The sequence below is a fragment of the Cebidichthys violaceus genome, unplaced genomic scaffold, assembly GCF_023349555.1.
Source record: "Cebidichthys violaceus isolate CVI_PGR_0920_01 unplaced genomic scaffold, fCebVio1.0.p SCAF_14, whole genome shotgun sequence".
NCBI classification, from domain to species: domain Eukaryota; kingdom Metazoa; phylum Chordata; class Actinopteri; order Perciformes; family Stichaeidae; genus Cebidichthys; species Cebidichthys violaceus.
This window is the reverse complement of record NW_027176307.1, coordinates 3,581,017-3,601,505: the sequence shown is the minus strand read 5'-3', so window position 1 is coordinate 3,601,505 and position 20,489 is coordinate 3,581,017. Positions and strand designations below refer to the sequence as shown.

At 41.5% G+C, this 20,489-nt stretch overlaps 2 protein-coding genes across 3 annotated transcripts in view; one reads left to right on the top strand and one right to left on the bottom strand.

Moving 5' to 3' along the window:
* nt5dc1 (5'-nucleotidase domain containing 1) overlaps positions 1–20,489 on the bottom strand; it is a 52,869-nt gene that overhangs the window by 30,933 nt on the left and 1,447 nt on the right. For both annotated transcript variants that reach the window (XM_068708537.1, XM_068708536.1), the window contains exons 2-6: positions 20,096–20,187; positions 18,695–18,766; positions 18,449–18,558; positions 18,230–18,309; positions 18,062–18,143 (exon numbers count right to left, since the gene is read on the bottom strand). In XM_068708537.1, coding sequence (XP_068564638.1) covers positions 18,062–18,143; positions 18,230–18,309; positions 18,449–18,558; positions 18,695–18,766; positions 20,096–20,187 — 436 coding nt within the window. The remainder of the gene's footprint in view (positions 1–18,061; positions 18,144–18,229; positions 18,310–18,448; positions 18,559–18,694; positions 18,767–20,095; positions 20,188–20,489) is intronic.
* col10a1b (collagen, type X, alpha 1b) lies at positions 12,006–17,942 on the top strand. Its single transcript, XM_068708535.1, has 3 exons — positions 12,006–12,131; positions 12,599–12,731; positions 15,573–17,942. Exons 2-3 carry the CDS (start codon positions 12,614–12,616, stop codon positions 17,426–17,428), a joined length of 1,974 nt encoding a protein of 657 aa, XP_068564636.1. The 5' UTR covers positions 12,006–12,131; positions 12,599–12,613; the 3' UTR covers positions 17,429–17,942.

Below are 20,489 nucleotides of genomic sequence, written 5' to 3'. Positions count from 1 at the left end.
CAATTGAAATAAATTGATTCCAGTCCAAAATCTCATTGCTATAAATTAGTGGTCCCTGTCACAAGTGGAGAAAATGAAATAGATTTGGAGAATAGCGCCTTGCGCTTTGAATTCTTTTAGATGATTCACTTGCCCTCAACTTGAAGCCTGAATCCATGTGCATCCTAACAGTGCAATAACAGTTTTTCCCCCCATGTTGCCAGGATCTGGTTCAACGTGGCAACAACCTCACAAATTCATTGTGTTTTTCAAAACCACAAAACTGTTACTGGCTTGTTAAACTGAGTGCACCTATTGTTGACTCAGGATTTAGGCACATTAAATATGGTCTTTGGTGCTTTCATCAGGCCCCAAGTGTTATTGCACACTTCAGTCTTCGACATGATGATGGCAATACACAGGGAGAGAGATTATGTTGTTATCTGAAGAAAAGTTAAGGTTTTAGTCACTCTTCCCATCAGTGAGTATAATGTTCCTTAGTCCTGAAGACTGAAATCTATGGATAGATATCTAACATCCAATAATATGATTATTTAGGTTGCATATCAGTCTATCCTTGTGTGTGATACACCACAAAAATCCATATTCCACAGGGCAAAGTCGATGTAACCCAACGTGCCAGTTCATCAGTGTGGAGTGTGTTTGTTTATTTGCTACTATAAAAAAAAGTGCTCAAACTGTTATTATTGCATGCAAAACAGAAATTTAGCTTATCTGTGAGAAAACCCAGGCCAGATCAAAGTGCAAGCGGCGCCACGACGTAATTTAGCGAGTCAGACATAACAGTGTACATCTCCACCCTGGTGTGTAACGTCTTGCTTTGGAACATATGTATACATCTGTAGCAAAGCTGTAAGGGAACAGCAAAGGGGGACTTGAATAGCAAACAGATCATTTGATACATGGAAATAGATTGACCGTGATCCTAACAAGGGGACAACTGGCATTTAAATCTCACTTGTGGATTGGTGGTGTTTACGTGTAGCCCTGTCCTCAGAGACAGAAGGCAGAGGCGGGAGGGGTGAAGGTAAACGTTGCCTTTCCTGAACACACATATTATAAAATGGATAAACACCATCATGTCTCACCATTCATCATACAGATGGATGGTGTGGGAAGCAAAAATACAAAAATGTATTTTGTCACTTACCCCTGCTAGTATTTAGTCCAGTAGAAAATAGCTTTAGTTTAATTTGTCTAGGTGTTAAAGAGAATCTTTGGTAATTTTCAGTCCACGTTTTTGTGTCTAAGTGACTAATGGGGACAAGAATTTTTGCAATTGATCCAGTATTCAAGAAGAACGCTGCAGCCGGCAGCCACGAAACAGTGTATGTGTAAACAGCAATGTAATCCTTCGGAGCAACTCCTCAACGTTGATGTATGTCCACTAAAAGTCCTTGATTTTGACAGATTTCTATTAGAAGTTTCTGACAACATTATGGAAAGGACCCTATAGAGAAATAACCTTTAGCCGTTTGTTATTGTGTGTAACCAAGTCTCGCTCAAGGAAAAGTCAGAGGTGTCTTGTTACCGGGAGACAATAGCGACCTGAGTGAGAGTCCGAGAGAGGAGTCCCGGCATTGAGTTTGTTGTGTTGGAGTACAGAAACCGCAGCTTAGTGTTATTAAAAGATTTTCAATGTCATGGCTGAATAATTAGCTGGTTCTGACAAAGTGAATTTGACGCAAGATTTCAGAAGGAGACTTGTCCTTGAACGAGACCATAGTCTGTACATCAGAAGTGGAAGTATTCACCGCAGCGTCACCCATTAGTTGGTAGACTACGGTTTTGAAGCCTAGAGGTTGGTATTTTGGCCATCGCCATCTTGGTTTCGCCATTTTTTCTTTTTGCAACAAAAGGTGGCACAAGAGGTTGGAGCAACTGAACGTTGAGACATTAGCAGGCATCTAAAATGTTAAATAACCTTTCATGAACTGAAAACACAGTGTGAAAGTGTTGAAGTTGGAAGACGAAAACACAAACAACTCCCAGATCAGACAACACCATGGTAGCGACCGGTCAATCACACGGTAGCCACGCCCTGAATCATACTCTGCTTTATCTGCTATTTTACTGTAAATGGGATCATGTAACTACTTTCTTCTGAAGAAATAGTCCCTATGAACTGTTCACAGTGAGGTCTGTGGATTACCTAATCAGCTGACCGCGAGATTGTGTGACGTGATCGAAAGCTTTAGAAGAGTTCCTGGGCGGACCTTAAAATTAGATTATTTCGTCAACTAATTTGTCAGATGTCCAGGCACCTTCATTGCATTGGGGTAGAGGCAGAAATCTCTGAGACAGACATTTCAAAACATGGACAAATACAAACAAAAAAGCTAGCGTATTAGTTTAGGTGTCCTTTCTGTAGTTTAAGTGACTTTCTCTGACTAACAGATTCGATGAAAAAGATTGGATCATTTTTACTCAATCACTGTCAAAACAACTGAAATAACAACTATGGCAATGAAAGAGAATGTGAGAAATCAACTGGAAGTTGGCCAATTACTTGACATACAGAGATCGGTTCTATACATGTTCCTCATTAAGAGAAATGTTCATCTGATTTCAAAGCAATCCCTGTGAGAGTATTAGAAATGCAAACAAAGACATCAAATTAACTCAACTTGCCACTTTCCAGACCACTTTAGGTCTAAGGCTTGTGGCATGGATGACTTCATCGTCTAACTTAAATCTTTATGAAGCCGTAAAAACATGGATACAGTTGCTACGTCAACATACAAGTGGCACATGTGCGTGCTCCCGTCTTGACAAGTTAATTTAAGACAACCGTGTGTTTCATTTAGAGATAAACACTGACTGTGACAACACCAGAATCACCATGGGAATGCTTGTGTCAAAATAAAAATGTTGCAGGAATGAGTCCAGAAACCCCGGAAAGCACTTTCGGTTCCCTCTTCTCCAAGTCAACAGATTTTTTGAATGGGGTTTCAGTTAGATACCTGAAATAAGGTCTGTGAACTTGAGAGTGAGAATCTGTAGGGGCGATGATAACTTCCAGGTTGGCCTACAAGATTTTTTTTAAGCCAACCCGGAAGTTATCATAAGAGTATTCATTTGAAGTTGAAAATGATGGACTGTACGGGTGTACAACGGTGCACACAGCTGGTTGGTGGAAGCAGTTTGCCTACAAGACGGAATTTTTTTGGGAGAACGTTACAAAATTGCAAAGGGATTTTACTGTGCAGGAGGAGAATCAAACAACAAACCACAGCTCTGTAGTTAAAGGAGACATCACTGTATCCAGACAGCAGCCGTGCTATCAGACAGGAAGCTCACAACAATTACTCCACGTGGAGCTAAACAAATTCAGCAGTCAATTTAGCAGTGGACACTGAGGTGAATGAGCGGTCGGAGACGTGGTGGATTTGATGAGAGCATTTCGGTATTTTTGCAATTTAATGCCATGTTTGAAATGAAACTGCTGACTTTAAAGCTGTTTTATTTTAGATTTGCTGGATTACCATAAAAACCAATGCACATGTCCCCTAGTTTACTGAGAACATTAGGCTTGACTTTTCTTCACTTGCTCCACCGATGCTGGAAGATATTCACTGACGTCAAACTAACAGCTGAATCCCATATGTGCATATAGCAAAAAATAAATAAATGAAAAGTATAAAAGCATTTTATTAGCAAATAAAATGCTTTTATACTTTTCATTTTTGCTGCAAGAAAAACCAAATCCAGTGGTTTAAAATAAATGTCCAGTATAAAAGACTCCCTATCATTCCCAGCAACAGCAACAAGCATGCATCACATCAAATGCGTGTTGTCCTGCAAATGCAAAGCCAATGGACCAAAGAATTGTTTTGATTTTCTTTCTCAAAAGAGAATGTGGCTTTAATGTCCTCCCAGTAATTACAGTGCAGAGGAGGGGTGGTTGAAGGCACCTAACCAGTGGTCATTACAGTTCTGCAGACAGCCCCCTGTATGATACATGGACTCTGAGTCAAATCCTCCATGGGATTGACCATGCCTCTGAATGAGGCAGGAATAATTTTTCATAGGCGGTACTTGAATGACCTCCACATCAACTGAAAAAAGTTTCAAAGGCAACTCTTGTCTAATGGACTGGTCAAGGGCAAGCTGTCTGATATGAATTGCCATTTTTTAAATGTTCTTGTTAATTTGTGTGACATATTTCAAAAATCAAACGCATAAAGAAAAGAGGAAAGAAAAACACAACAAATGATCCAATAAAAAAAGATTAGTAAAAATGACTTTGTGCCGGTATATGTGCATGTCATTTAGCCGTTTACCCTTTTTTTTCGCTTATCAATTTCAAATCTCATTTCTGGAACAGTTTAACTGGGTGCAGCCAAAAGCTACAGAGAGAATATGGAACTATTTGAACTACTGCATAAATAATGCTGAAAGAAAAAAGAATAATTCAGATGCAGATCTAAATCCAGATGTTGCCTTTTCTGTGATGCGCAAACGACCCTAAACTTAAAGAAAAATGCTATTCAGCTAATTCTGCACTATGTATATTTTCTCTGGGAGTACATATTAAATCTATTTAAGCCACTCTAATGAGTATAAAAACTTGCACTACATCCAAATTATTGTCCATTTGTACTATCTATTCATCAGCTGTGGTAAAAATCAAACCAGAGATATTTATACTGCCTGTGAGATAAATGCTATTCGTGACTTGCTCCTTATTCATTTCCACTGAGGGATGCAGGGTTTCTTTAGATTGGAGGGCCAAGGGCTTCTGAACCTCCTTTCGCATTCTTCCCACCGTACTAAGAATGGTTCTCAGTGATAGTTCCCAGCCCAACACCTAAAATAAAATCTTAACCAACAAAAACAACAACAGACCTGAGTTGAGAGAGCAACCCGGCGAGGAAAATCCACACAGATTCCAGTATATTTGGGACACAGGCCACCGGGGCTGATAAGCACTAGGTTCACATCCCAAGACCTCTTAAAACACATTCTTAAACGCCAGGGCCTGAGTTCATTGGTAGGACTTTAATTAAAAACAAAATCCAACAGGTGAGGGTTTAGTTGAGGCTATTTAGGACTATGAGAAGATTCAGTCTATTATTTTATAAAAGATGCATTGCTGCCAAAATAAATTTAAAGTTAATTTTATTTATCAAAATCACAGATTAGTCTCAGGGGACCAAACAATAGACTAAAAGAGATGACTAAAAATGTGACTTTGCGGCCTTTAAATCACAATGTTGGGCTCAGTGATTGATGACTGTCAGCTATCGGCGACGGACAATGGTATCGCTCATCGGCACAACCCTCGTGCCGTTCAGACACGTTCCCATGTGTGTTTCTTGTACAGATTGGAGGTATAATGTCAGTTGTCAATGTCAGTTAATGTCAGAGTATAACAGTCAGATAGCATTAAAATCCTTCTCTTTGTAGGAGAAGGATTTCTTTTTTAGCAAAGATGTTAAAATGTCTCTCTACGGAGGCATAATTCCAGTCTCAAAAGAAAACAAAAAGAAGCTTTGGGACACACGTATGCGCCTAAAATGCAATTGAAGTGGAAGCCATTATTACAATGTCATTACAAATTGGATATAATTGAAGCGTATCTGTTCGGTCAGACAGGCATATGAAAAAAGCGTGACAAACGTGCAGACAGGACGTATTAAGAAATTAGACCGAGTTCTCGCCAAACTATGCTGCTTGGCGATCGGATCTTATATCGATTGAAGGCATGATGCCATATCTAGCATTACAAAAACGAATAAGCAACAGGCGTTCGCAAACATTAGCTGACAGATCTTGCGAGAGTGTGTTGCTGAGACAGAGAAAAGTCTCGAACACATCTCGAGCAAAATCGTGGTACAGGGCTGATGACTGATTTTGTCCTCAACAATTTTGGGTTTGGAGACAGGGAACTTTCTGGAGCTGACAACATGTGTTGGACTTGTCACTTTGGATTCGGTCGAGGAAGAGTGCGAAAGGAATGTAAAAGGAATTCAAAAACAACAACAGCACTGGCAAATGACTGTCCCCTTAGTGATGGGTCAGTTCTGGCCCCTCCAGAGATTGGCTCCCATCTTGTTCCTCTTCTGTGTCTCGCTGTAACTTTAGTGTCTCAAAATCAATAAAAACAGTAGAATAAATTACTTTAATATTTTTGCCTCTGATCCCTGCAGGAGCTGTCATCATCACAGTTTGCATTTTTTGTCTTTGCGCACCATAATTATTTTGAGCTCTGCGTAAACACCGCCACTCCTTCCAGAATAAACATAAACATAATAGCGGAGCTGTTAAAGATGTTGGGTTTGGCCTCTAACGCCTTTTCTCACCACTAACACCACCTCCCCAGTCAGTCAGTAGGCCCGAGTCCTCTGTGCTACCCAGAGACGATGGAGGACCAGGGGAAGGGACGTGAGGAGGGACAAACCATAACGACTACCAACATCTGATGCAACAGACGCAACAGGAGTCCAAGAGTTAGGAATGCCACAATACCAGACATTTAGCCGTTGATACCAATACCAGTGAGATTTCCGTTACCCAATTCATTACCACTGTAAAAAACAATCAACACTTTGAGCTAGTGTTAGGAAATTAAACAGATTATAATTCCTTCTCTAATATCTACTTTATATTGCTGTGAAAACATCTTCAAACAACTGTATTTATTCACACACCCAAAATAATTTATTTTACAAGATTACATCATAATAACTACCTAATTTACCTTTGCCTAATACAAATTTTTACTCAATAGAGCATGAACGAATCATAATGAAATTCAATGCAACCTCCGTTAACATTGTCTGTTAACTGTGCTGCCCACCAGCTGCTAGCAGCTAACGCTTAGCTCTCCTTTTCCCCATGAAACATTTCCATGCCTGTGTGCACTTGACTATCAGTGGAGCAATTGAGGTGAGTGTGTGCCAAACTAGCTTAACTAAGAAATAGTGGTAGCTAATCACACTGAGCAACAACCTTTTCAGCTATGGCCACTTAGATGCAGATAGCATTCACTTTCATTACCTCTGCCAAGGAGGTTATGTTTTTGGTTTGGTTTGTTTGTCAGCAGGATTAGAGGAAAACTGCGACCTCAATTTTGGTGGAAGGGTGAAGCATGGGAAGAGGAAGAATTCAGTACATTTTGAAGTGGATCCAAATCACACGGCTGGTACACAAATTATTTTTCACTTATGGAAACGGCTTTGGTCTGCGCTCTTCCAATGCCCTTCTAGTTCATAGTTAATTCATTCAGCATTAATAAAAACAGTGTAGGTGATGTTAATTATCCATATAATGTATTGCATACTGCTGTAACGTTCTTTTGTACTCCATCATGCATTTTTTAGGGCACTACAAAGTGGATACATTGACACACTCTGGATTTGGATGCTCAAATAAAATGGCGTACAGTAAATGTTGTGCACCTTATAGTGAATAGGGAGTTATTTCTATTACCATATTAATTATTTAACTAATTCTATTTTTGACTCATCTGGTAATTTTGACTGCCTTTGGGGCCTCCACACTATCCATCCAAGACTAGATTAAATACACATCATGTGCAACATATCACAACGTATCAAAGACCAAGATGTGCGATTGTGTTAGAGCATTAGAGATCTGCTTCAGCTGCTGGATAGACAGATTGCAACACAAGCCCTGTAAAAAACTGCTGACTATGAGCTGCTGTGTGTGTACAGTAAAAATGAAAAGTACTGGTCATTATAGTACTTACTCAGCTTTGATTAAGATAACTGGCTCTAACGAAAGCCATTACCTGCACCAAAAATAAATCCTAAAATGAGAGCAAAATCTGATTTGGTAACCAAGAAATTCAGTGTCTCCGGCTCTAATTCCTCTTTCTCATGAAACCGACCTTTCCATAATTTCATAATGACTCGGGCAAGATTTTGTCAACATGGGAAAGACGAAGGATGCAGTGAGGGCTTTTGGTTTGCTATTCTGACTTACAGCTAGCCTCAGGTTGGTCAAACTTCCAACCATGATTTTCGTCTATGGCTCTCTGTAATTGCAGCCAACACTCAGCCAGGAGGTCCAGCTTCAGTCCTTCCATTCACAAAGCTCTAAGTGCCTCTTAGTGGCATTTGGATATTAAAACGTTAAATCTGAACCACCGTCACTTCCCAGCTATAACACTCTATCTTTAGCTCTTTCTTTCCACTCTTCCCTGCTGGCATGGGCACATCAACCTGCAATTACTTTCTCCCTCCCCCCTCAAATCTCTGGGATCAAAAGGAGACAACACTGACACGAACAACTGAAAAAATACAAAGCGAGGCATAAAACAGAAGGAAATGTATATTGTATATCCCTGCCAGAAACAAATCGGTGATTTTGAAATTAGTGGGTTTACGGTATCAATTTAGAGATCGAAAGGCAATACTTAAAAATCGCAATACATATTGAATCGGCATCCAAGTATCGTGATAGTATCGAATCAAGAGTTAAGCATATCAACCCAACAGTATTATGTCCTGCTCCCTAATTTAAAGTTCAACTCTTTAGTTCCCCTCAGCTCTACAGAGCTTTTTTAGCATCTTTCAGCTACTTGTTTTTGCTTCCGTCTCTGCGTTCTCATCAATCTCGTTTCCAGACTCAGCAGGCAGCTGTTTCCAGACAAAACACTCTATTAAGCCCACTGTGCACTACCTGCCTAGCAAAAAACAGCAGACAAACTTGGTGGCTTGCTGGTGACAGTGGAACAATTTAGCAGCTAAAGAGCAAGATTCAGGAGTTGGCCAAAATTAAAAAAGGCAAAAGGATTACAACACACACAGACGAGCGCGACTTCATTCTCTGCTCAGGTAGACAATACTCCACTATGTCTTTACAAAGCAAATAATTGTTTGCTACTATATGGTATTGTGATGAGCTGAGGTATGAAAAAAGTATAGTTTTGGTCTTGGTACCAAAACTCAGGGACCAAATAATCACTAGTCAAATGATCAAACTACCAGTCCCAGTCAAAGAAGAACGAAAAAAAAAAACAATGTTACTTACTAACAACAACTTTAAAATATGTTTTTAATATGCAGTTAAGTTCAGAAAATGAAGGTCACGTTTGATCCTCTCTCCATGGACGACCATGGTGCAAAAATATATTTTTATCAAGATATTAAAACACAAATGTGACTTGGTGTTTGCATTGTTTTCTGGATAATGTGGAAAACAGAGGCTGTGCATGTGGGGGGACAACCCCTGTCATCAGCAGAGTTAATTAAAGCCACTGAAGGGGCACTAAGTCACGTCTGGCGTGCAGCAGCAGCAGGTTAAGATGTTTGGAGGGGCAAAACAATGGTTAGAGCAGACCCTCCCCAGAAATACCACCCACCCTGCTGTCAGGAGGTGTCTGAAATCACGGGAGGAGAGCTCCATATCATGCTCTGTCTGCACTGCTTTCCATACAGTACATTTCCCATCCAAATTACATGTTTATGCAATGTGACTGCCTTTGGCCATACACAGCACAAGCTTACCCAGAAATCTAAGTAGCCGTTTACATTAAACCTCACAATGGCCAGATTTAGATAGGGAGGCATTAATTCTGACACACCAAAAAAAAAAAAAAAGATCCAAATGAAATAGAAAGGCAGCCGTGCCTCACTGCGGTCACGGCAACTTTCATGATGAGATGCAGTGGCATTTCTGCAGCTTAGAAAGTTGTTAAATGCTGACTCCACCCCCACACCACTCTGTCATTTAATTCTAAGAGTTTACCAAAGATGCCCACAGCTCACCGAGCGCTCATCTGCGGCCGCTTAGACATTGACAGTTTAAATGATATGGGCAAAAGGAAGAGAGGCTTTTCCAAACCCAAAGATATATTACACAGTGGCTGGACCAATTATGAATATTGTAAGGTTGATGAGGATCACCATGTCAATTTATTTTTGCGGCCAAAACCCCCCCCAACATTTCAACTGTTGCTTTATCTCTTTCTTGTGAATTCCTTTTATTTTGAAACAAGCTGATCTGTATTGGAAATGTAGAAATTTCTAATTCTAGCTGTAGATATTTTTCATAGTAAAATAAAAAAAAAAACGGAAAGGTTGTATGTGTAACTTTCAGAAAATCCTTGTTATTATTGACACTGGTGGCCTTTAATCGGAATGCAGTCAGCATTCCGCTGCTTGCACCCCATAGGCGCGAGCGAGCATGGACCAAAATAGTGACGTGACATCTTGTTGATAGAATGCTAAAAAAATAAATTACGATTTAGAATAACTCTACTATCTGCAATGTTCCCTATATCTTATTTGGACCATTGGCTCCACGAACGATCAGCATCCAACACAACACAGTCCACACGTGAAATATATTGTGATATTGAGGTTTTAGCAGGCTAATGTAAGCTAACGTTAGCTTGCTTGCCATTGTGAATAAATTGGTAGTTAGTTAATGTAGAAAAATACTATCTTGAGTGGATAACGTCAGCTAATTCATCCAGACTATTAGGGCTGATTTTGGCTAGCTTGAAATTTGCTAGCTTGCCGTTCGTTTTACGATGTTAGCATACTCCATTTCTAGGCTAACTGTTAGCTTGTGTTGCACACTGTTGGCACTGTAGGGGAGCTGAAAAGAGGCTGGGTACTCTGGAGCGCACATAAAAGGATACGATTTTCCTTTAAAAACCTCTTTGTGCTATGCTAAGCTGCTGGCTACGGCCATGTACCCAATACATTTGCAGTACATATCTACCAAAGATGCTTCTGAGATAGTTTGGAAACAGTATGATTATGATATCACCTGATAGACAGTACATTCTGAGATTGATCTCTAAAAGCCACAGAGCAATGTCTATGTCCCAGTAAACACATACTGTATGACGTTTTACATTACAGCTCAGTGTCTAATAGAAAATACGGATGAGGATGAAAAGTATGCACTCATTTAACTGAGAGGATGAAGCAGGAACCAACTTGGAACAAAACCTCACTTCTGCCTCCTGGTGTCTTAAAGCTGCACTGTGGATCCCTGCAGCAAACCACATACCAGTTTGCAAAAATCACAGAGAGGATAGACAGACATAAACCTGCCAGCATCATGATGGGCTTCACTATGTGAAATTTAAACTTGAACACAAATAAAGTCAGTGGTGAGTTTGATGTATATAAATGTAAACACTGTCTGCTTCCTGTCAACCCCAGAAATTTCATATAACAAAGAAATTCCACAACTTTCCAGCATCCATTGAAAGCTGGGAGTCAAGTTTTTTTACTTTTTTACTCAGTTTTATTATCACTATTAATATTTCTATATGTCTCCATATAAAGAGGTATTTATTTTTGTACATTTGCCTGTCTGGAAATGGGCATTGAAACCTAAGAACTGAACTATCCATGTATGCCATGAAAAATTCAATAAACAAAAATAAAGTTGAGGGTCATTTCAGCTTGAACTAAAGCTGACAGAAAACAGCTGTCTGGTACATGTTGTCTACCACAGCCTCACCAATAAAGAGCCTTCAGACTGGAGGAAAATATTGTTATTCTTTACTTTTCCACAAAAACACCCTGTTACGAGCTGTCAATAACATGATGTTTTTAGCCATGAACACCGGTGTTTGTGCAGGTTAAAATGCAAATCCAGGCTAAAAAGGGACACTCAGACACTTCTGACTCATCTGTCAAAAAGTACAAACACAGTGTGTATGTTTGACTGAATAAAGAATGTTAACTTCAAGATCTGCATAACCGCGTAGCACAAATCTAATGTCAACCGAGATAAATCACAAAACTAACTTGTGTTAAAATGTCACCCAAAGCAAACTTGACAGGAATTCCCCTCACTGCTGCTCGGCACAGACAGAGAGAACCAGACGAAGAGAGAGGAGACGGGGGGAGATAGAGAGGGAGGCAGGCCTGTCGCTTCAGAGTGACGGTCCCACCTCTCGGGACATGGCACCCGTCATTAAAGATGACATCAGAGCAGGGAGGGCCTTCCACGTGAGGTAGATCCTCCAGGATGCCAGAGACCGGCTCGGTATAAATACCTGGAGCCTGGTGCCCCTGAGAAGAAGCAGCTGCCTCTCAGACAGACAGACTCCACTACTAAGGATATAACAGCGCAGTGCTGGGACAGCAGCCTCCCGACCACCCCCCCGCTGTTTCTCTGGAGCGTAGACCTTACCGGTAAGGTGGCTGTTTTGTTTTTTTCTGATTCCAGGTTAGTGCATGGGGGATTCCCAACTGTAAGCCTGGGTTTTACTGAGGGGAGGGTCGCTGGAGGAGCGCTGATGGCGTTACAAGTGTAATGAGCCATGTGCTGTGGCTGTGTTTACACTGGGAGAGACCATAGGTGCCTGTGATTAAGTTTTGTTCTGATTAGTGTTAAAAGCAGATACTTTTCAAAGCAGATTTTCACTTCAAGAGAGCAAAACTGATGAAAGAAAGCACGCTCTGGTCTATTTAGAAATAAAACATTCTGATATTTACTTGCAACAACCAATTTTGTTGATTAACTGATGCACCAACTCTGCACATTACTTTCACTGTTAAGTGCAGCAACACAGGTGCCAGTCTGGTTATTTAGTTGCAGATTGTCACAAGTGCAATTGTGCACTGATGCTTCTTCTCATAAATGGATTCTATCTTTGCAGGTTTAGCTTCCCAAGATGGACCTGAGGATAACAAGCCTTCTCCTCGTCCTCCTAGCTTTGGCTGAGGCGACCCCTGACAGGTACTACCATGCAGCAAAAGCGAGCAAGTCTGCCTACCCGGTGAAGAGTCAAGGTGAGTCACGCAAGTGTCATTTCACACCAGGGTTGTCCGTGTGAAAATGTTTTGTTTTGTTTGTTTTTTTACTATAAGAATAGCAATCAAGTGTTAAGGCGATATGCTGCAACCTGCACAAATACAGAAGGCTCAAATTAAACTGGGGGATATAAGCAGGAGTAGCATGTACTTGTGTTTAGTATGACAGTTAAATTCCAGCCGAGACCATTGTTCATTTCAAATCACTGCAGGCTGCACAGTTAAACTGCTCACCGACTGTATCCGCTCCATTAGCCACCCGTCTTTGTTCAACAATTAAAACAAATCGAGATAAATGAACCTGCAAAATAGCACCATGTGACACTTCAAGTTACACTTACAGACTTGTAATTGAAACTTGTGATGCTGAAAAGCAAGGGAGCAGGTGTCCACCAAAGATGTTTAAAAGAAACCCACAAACGAAATACAGAGTTCCAGCCTACACTTGCACATATAACTGAAGTTCACTTTTTTTTTTAAATAAATAAATAAAATAAGGTCACAGGTCATATCACTTTAACCACTGATCTGAAAATCATGATAGCCTGTGTGAAAATATGGCAGAGGAATTTCTTAATTGCAGATCCAAATGATTGTCCTAGTCAGCACTCTCATCAGCACTACTCCTAACCTTTCTGTAAGACCGTCTCTTATGCAACCTGGCAAACTGTGGGCTCATACACATCAGTAAATGAGGCGGCCCAGTCGCCGCCCTCCTTCATTAACTGTCATCAGGGTGCACACCCAGCAGGTCCAGTGCGGTGTCTCATTGGCTTACAGCAGGAGGCTGTGGTTGAACTGGCTGAACTGTCTATAACTGTATACAACTGTGATGTGGAGTATAGCTGTAAAAGAGCACTTGTGCTCTAGATAAATAAAAGGTTAAATAAGGAAGCAGTTCTGAACGTGTCATAAAAAACAAAGCAGTGGTCATGGTGTAATTGCCAGGATGATGCATAACACTCGTCAAATTCTGCTTTTGACACTTGAGTATTTATTTCTCCAGTTTGGTTTCTGAAGAGGTTCTGATGTGGTTTGACTGCATGCCTCAGATTTAAAATAGAATAGAAAGTCGACAATAAGAGCATAAAACCTGACAAATCTTCAAAGCAGATGTTGTCACCACATTGCGGGCACGCCCTAACAAACTGCTTTGTGGTATTAAATTTGCGCCGCGTAATTAGAAAGACAAAAAACATGACACAGACTGCAGAGAAACACAGTTCAAACAGGGAATCCAACAAACAAACCACGGCAAGTTTACTGCACAGCCTCCAACTAAAGGGGGGTGTTTATTGAAGGCAATGCAATTAAGAATGTATATATTTTGAGCATAGTAGTGCTTTGCTGTGTTAAGAGGTCATATGAGGTTCATTACATTACATTACGGTCATTTAGCAGACGCTTTTATCCAAAGTGACTTACAATTCAGTATCTATCTACACACCATAGACGCAGCTACGGGAGCAATTTTGGGGTTAAGTGTCATGCTCGAGGATACATTGACATGAGACTAGCAGAGCAGGGGATCGAACCGCCAACCTTCTGATTGAAAGGCGGCCGTGCTCTCCACTTACCCACTGTCACCACTGTCACACGCTTCAGCTACTGTGGCCAGTATCATCACTTCCCGTTTGTGGCGTTTCTGGCTGCCAAAAAGTCCACTTCTGGCACAAATGTCCTCTGTGGGGTTTCAGGCACCTCCTTATGTGGCTTGAAAATGACAGCCCCGTCAAAGCACTTTCTACTCGAAACAACATTTTGAGAGAGAGATTTGATTCTTTGACATGTCATACATTTTGGCAATAGCGCATCCAGAATTACGGCGTATAAAAGGAATGCAGTGTGACAGAAATTATTCTCAGAGATGCCTTTTTGATGTTAAAGCCCACACACGCATAATAATTTCTAAGATTTCCTTCAAGAATAAAATGTATTTATTTAACAACTGGGCTAAGTCACCAGGAGTTCCCTGGAGGCTGGCCAGGCAACTTTGTTGCAAGCTATTCCTGATCTATCTGTCCCCTCATTTTGTGTCATCTCTCCACTGTCAAACATCAAAGTAAGGCCTAAAATAAAACAATAAAATAATAAACAGAAAGGAAAAAACAATGTCTCTACGGCCACATGTTGGTTTTATAGGGTGGGGTTATTCTTGATTTTTGTGATAAATATAGATTAGGGAGAGAAATCCAGTAAAGCAACAAACTCTTGTTATACACCAATTTGACCTTGCCCATAAACTCTACACTATGTGGCAGGAAATGCACCGAGGTGATGTTGACAACTTGCAGACCACTAACTATACATTCAAGGCCATGAGCAGTGCAGAAAATGAAGGGGTGCAGTATAGTGTGGGTAAATTAAACTCAAATTCACAGGAGCTGGTGTGTTGGCTCCCATGCCAACAGACGTAAGTAAGCTTTGTGAGAACATCACCTCAGACCAGTGGTGCTGTGAAGACTATCCTGGGAAAAAGGAGTGCTGTCCCCACAACCCGCCCTACAATCATAGGGAGTAGTGTTTTATATCGGTTTGCGGTCATATGGAGAAGAATCTTACGTAATTAATTGAAAAGGCACAAGATAGCCATTTCTTGGTCATAATACACACCCCATTTCAGTTTTTCATTTCCTTCGGAAATTGTTGTGTGCTTGTACGTGTATTTTATTTTATATTTTCACCTACAACATGGGGAATACTGTGTCGTACCATTTTAAGTAACAGTTCGCTAAATCCAATTATAAACAACAACAACAACGACTTGTGTTATAAAATATGAGTAATTAAATCACGTGTCTGTGTTTATGTATTCCTTAGCCGTTACAGGCCAGCCAGGTCCTCCAGGTCCTCCAGGTGAGCCAGGACCAATGGGGCCATCTGGACCTCCTGGAAGGAGTGGTATGGGACATACTGGACAACCAGGCCCTGCAGGTCCTCCCGGACCCCCTGGCTACTCTCAAGCTGGTAAACCCGGTTCCCCAGGTGGCCATGGAAAACCAGGTAGCCCTGGCATCCCTGGTCATAAAGGTGAACCTGGCGCAACAGGACCAATGGGTGCCAGAGGTGCACCTGGTCCGCATGGAACACCTGGACCTGCTGGAATTTCTTCAAGTGGAAAACCTGGACCATCTGGCTTCCCTGGGGCAGTGGGACAAAGAGGCGAGCCTGGTTTGAAGGGACATCCTGGTATTCCTGGTCTTCCTGGGACCAAAGGAGAAAGAGGCATTGGAGTTCCTGGGGTTCAAGGACCACCAGGCGCAGTTGGACCAATGGGCCCATCTGGAATGCCTGGCAAACCTGGAGTTGGTATGCCTGGTGCCACTGGCTATCCCGGAGAACCTGGCAAGGGTGGTGTGCCAGGAAGAGATGGCGCTCCTGGGTCAATGGGTATGACAGGACCAAAGGGTCACACTGGGGCTCCAGGTATAGGAGCATCAGGGAAACCAGGCCAGAATGGTAGCCCAGGTATGCCTGGACCTATGGGTTCTAAAGGTCCACAGGGTCCAGCTGGTCAGCCAGGCCCCCATGGCATGCCAGGTGTTGGCAAAACAGGCGAAACTGGAATACCAGGTAGCAGAGGAGCCCCCGGTACTCCAGGAACCACTGGTCAGAAAGGAGAGCCAGGCCCAACTGGTTTTACTGGTCAGACAGGTGCCCCTGGTCCTAATGGCCCAGCTGGTTCACAGGGTGCAAGAGGATTCCAGGGTGAGGGAGGCCCACAAGGACCCAAAGGCGACACAGGTATGGCAGGCGCACCAGGCCCAAGGGGAACCAAGGGTGAACAGGGAGCTCACGGTTTCACTGGAAAACCAGGTTCCCCAGGGCCAGTAGGTGCTTCAGGAGCTCCAGGGCAAAATGGTCCTCAAGGTCAAAAGGGTGTACAAGGCCATGCTGGTCCCCCAGGAATCCCAGGTGCAAATGGTGCCCCAGGACTCAAAGGACACACAGGCCACTCAGGAGGTCCAGGAAAAAGTGGTGAGAACGGAAGGCCAGGATCTATGGGACCAGTTGGGCCCCCCGGGCCATCAGGTCCCTCTGGACTTAGGGGCCATCCAGGTCTTCCAGGCACACCTGGCCCAGCTGGCATGACAGCTAAGGGAATTTCTGGTCCTCAGGGTCCACCTGGAACTCCTGGTGCCAGAGGTCAAGATGGTCACCCAGGGCCTGCCGGTCCTCCTGGTCCTCCTGGCCAACCAGGAGAGATGGTCTACCACCACGAGAAGAGCATGCCAATCAAGTCCCACGAGGTTATGATGTCTCATGAGATGGTGAAGGCCCCCATGTCCGCCTTCAGTGCTGTGCTGACCAGAGCCTACCCACCAGCTGCAACCCCTATTCAGTTCAACCAGGTTCTGTACAATGGGGAGCACCATTATGACGATCACAGTGGTGTGTTTACCTGCCAGATCCCAGGCCTCTACTATTTCAGCTATCATGTGCATGTCAATGGTGCCAATGCACTGGTGGCCCTCTACAAAAACGAGGAGCCAGTTATGTTCACCTATGATGAGTACAACAAAGGCTTCCTGGATCAGATGTCAGGCAGTACTGTTCTTATGTTGGATGGTGGTGACAGAGTCTATGTCCAGGTCCCCGATGAGGAGAGTAATGGCATATTTGCTGCAGATAATGTTCACTGCGCATTCTCTGGGTTCTTGATTGCCTCAACGTGATTTCACAAATTCAAATAAACCTCAAAACCTTACGAAACATTGAACTACTACTAAATTCCAAATTGAGATTGTAGATTGAAACAATATATGGTTGTAAGTTTAACAACTGCCATTCAAATCTTTACAATGATAAAAAAGTATTAAATTTGCGGTATTAACGATGAGTAACAATTTTAAAATATATGGTCCAAATTGATCCCTTTCCCCACTTCACCGTGTGTGTCTTTGTAGTTCTAAGAAACATGAAACAATATTGGAAGATATCTTAAGTGGTGCTTTACAACTGCCTGTAACATTTACAGCACGTCTGTTATTTGTGTTTGTTTTTATTAATGTCTGTTGTTTAAGAATTTTTCTGTAATATACATACAAAAAACTGTTATCTCTAATACTATGCATTATATGTTATTAGAGACCAGTACATTCTCACAAGCACTGTGATCAGCAAAACACAGACTGAGAAATTCAAACTTACTGACCACTTACTGACCAAAACACAGAATAAAACTTCTAGTTTGAAAAAGAAAAAAATCCTGTGTATTGTGTGTGTTGTTCTTATTCACAATATGGGTCCTTGACAAGAAGACATAGAAATAAGCAATATACTGTGCTGCTTTGAAGTAAAAGGTCTACCTTTGAATGCAGATGTGTTGTAATTGTGATCGATGGCAGCAACCATGTCTTTCCAGAAGTCGGAATTCACCTCATTTCCTCGCTGTTTGCAAAAACACAAAAGTTACAATTTAATACATTTGCCCAATGTCAACTATTAATTTGAAAACACACCACACAAAATATTACCTTGCGTAACATGTCCACAACTCTTCCACAGAGGAGAGCCCCAGGTAGATCAAAGTAGTTGTCATAGAAATAGTATTTTGCTGCAAAGACCAAAACAAAAGTCAATGAAATCTAGTAACAGCTGATGTGAAGAAATCCCAAACAGACAGACCCTTCAGCCTACTTAAGAGCCAACAGCATATGGCTATTAGGTAATAAAGACCGACATAAACATCATACCAGATCTTGTGAAGGAGGTATTGAGGCTGTTGAAGTGCTTCCACTCCCTCTTTGGACCATAATGTTTGATGATGTCTTCTGTGCTGAGGTCATTGGTTCCATGTGTAGCTCTAATCAACCGAGAGATAAAAGGTTTCTATTATCCCACTTTAAAGATCAGTAAAATCAATGACAACCAGGACAAAGGAACAGAAGAGATTTTTTTGGGAGGCAGATCTGATACGTTTCATGCACCAAAGAGCATACCGCAAGACAGTTCCATCCTCAGCCAGCTTCACAAGGTTTCCATCCTCCAGATCCACCACTAGTCCTTTAAAACTGGACACAAAATGATGCATGATAGAAATACAGTATATAAAGACAGCAATCTAGATCACCACTGCCACATTTTAACTGAAAGTAATTGCAACACGTTTTGCGACCCTGAATTATCTAATTTGTTTCTTTTTGTTGTAAACACTAGCTACCTACAGCTCTTTGCCTTTAAAATCCTTTGGTTAAAACAACCTGAGAAGAAACAAGGCTTCTTTGTTTGAACTTCTCACAACTCCTTTCCCTCACAAAGACCATAACCTGTGGTCAGAGAAGGGTCACGAGATGGCATCGCTTCATTGCAAAGGGTCACAAGCCAAAAAGGTTGGGAACCGATGTACCTAGTCCTAGGTCATAGTAAGCACACCAGAACATCAACACTTTATGACAAGCAGAATATTACTAGAAATACACGGACAACAAAAAAAGTTGGGCCTGTGTGTGACTTGAACAGATGCCAAATCATTTAATTGTTAATATACACATAATCATTGATTTATGATAATAATCACTAGCGCTATGCCGTTAAATCAGTCAGGCTGATATATGGGCCAATATTAGCTCATTGCAGATATATCAATATTGATGTATATGTTGTCCAATTAAGTCACAAGAAATTGCAATACAGAACTGCCAAAGTCAGTTTTAGCCTGTTTTAGGAACAGTGTCTCCATTCCATATGACAAGTATCACAAAAATAGTTTGATTATGTTATGTGCTGATGATAAAAAAATGTACCATCTGCTAATATATCATTATCAACTCCCCAGTATCTAGATCAGTACTGACCTCAAAAATCCAATATTTGTCGGATTGAGTCTTTACATTACTGTGAGGAACTTTTAACTGGTTATAAAACTCAATCTCAATTTAATACTGATGCCTCTTTATGACTTTATTCTTAATGATTGTCATTGATGCTATCGGGTCGGATTTGGCACTAAATAAAAAAAGACAAAATCACGCAGGGTCACCAAAAAACTGTTCAGACTGCTCAGACTCTACGAGGCCTCTGGCAGCAATCAGCCCACAACGAACCAGAGCTCCGTCTGGAGCCAACACCAACACCAGAACCAGAACACAGTCTGTGCGGGGAAGACTGTCAGACCCTGCTGCAATAAAATCAGACAGTTTCTGAGGGACTCTAAAATGCTGCATGCTTTGTTTTATGTGTGCTAACAATACCTAATCTGGTTTACTTGGATTTGGGGTGGGTAGAAACTAGGAGAGGCCATATGTATTAGCTGAATGCAGTCTTATTACTCCTAAAACGTATACAGGCAGGTCACTATGCTACATGTATAGAAGGAGGAACTGCTACTGTTGCTGACTCACCAGAAATCCCAGGTAGCAGGGGTTAGGTTCAGCAGGTCCTTGTCATAGCCTTTGTGCTCCACCAGATACCTGGCAAAGCTCTCATAGATCAGCTGTAAAAACAAAGAGGAAATAACATCATTGGTAATGATGATGATAATGATAATCACAACAATGGAATGTAATGAATGTCAAGAATAAATGGGTTTTTCATCCAACTAAACACAGCACGGGGTGATTTATCTGGTTTAAAACTTTCCTTTCTATGTTTTGACAATCAGTAGTTGGATGTTTTTATTATTTTTTTTATTCATTTATTTTTTTCGTACAAAATGTAAACACACAACCTTGACATCTTATAAACTTGTAATAGCAAACATTCACAGACAACTCAGACACAGAGAAAAGTTGATTT

Excerpts from the sequence above, each read along its gene's own strand:
- col10a1b (XM_068708535.1), top strand. The coding sequence starts at position 12,614 with ATGGACCTGAGGATAACAAGCCTTCTCCTCGTCCTCCTAGCTTTGGCT. Across the intron at positions 12,732-15,572 it reads CTACCCGGTGAAGAGTCAAG|CCGTTACAGGCCAGCCAGGT; the intron begins GTGAGTCACGCA and ends TGTATTCCTTAG.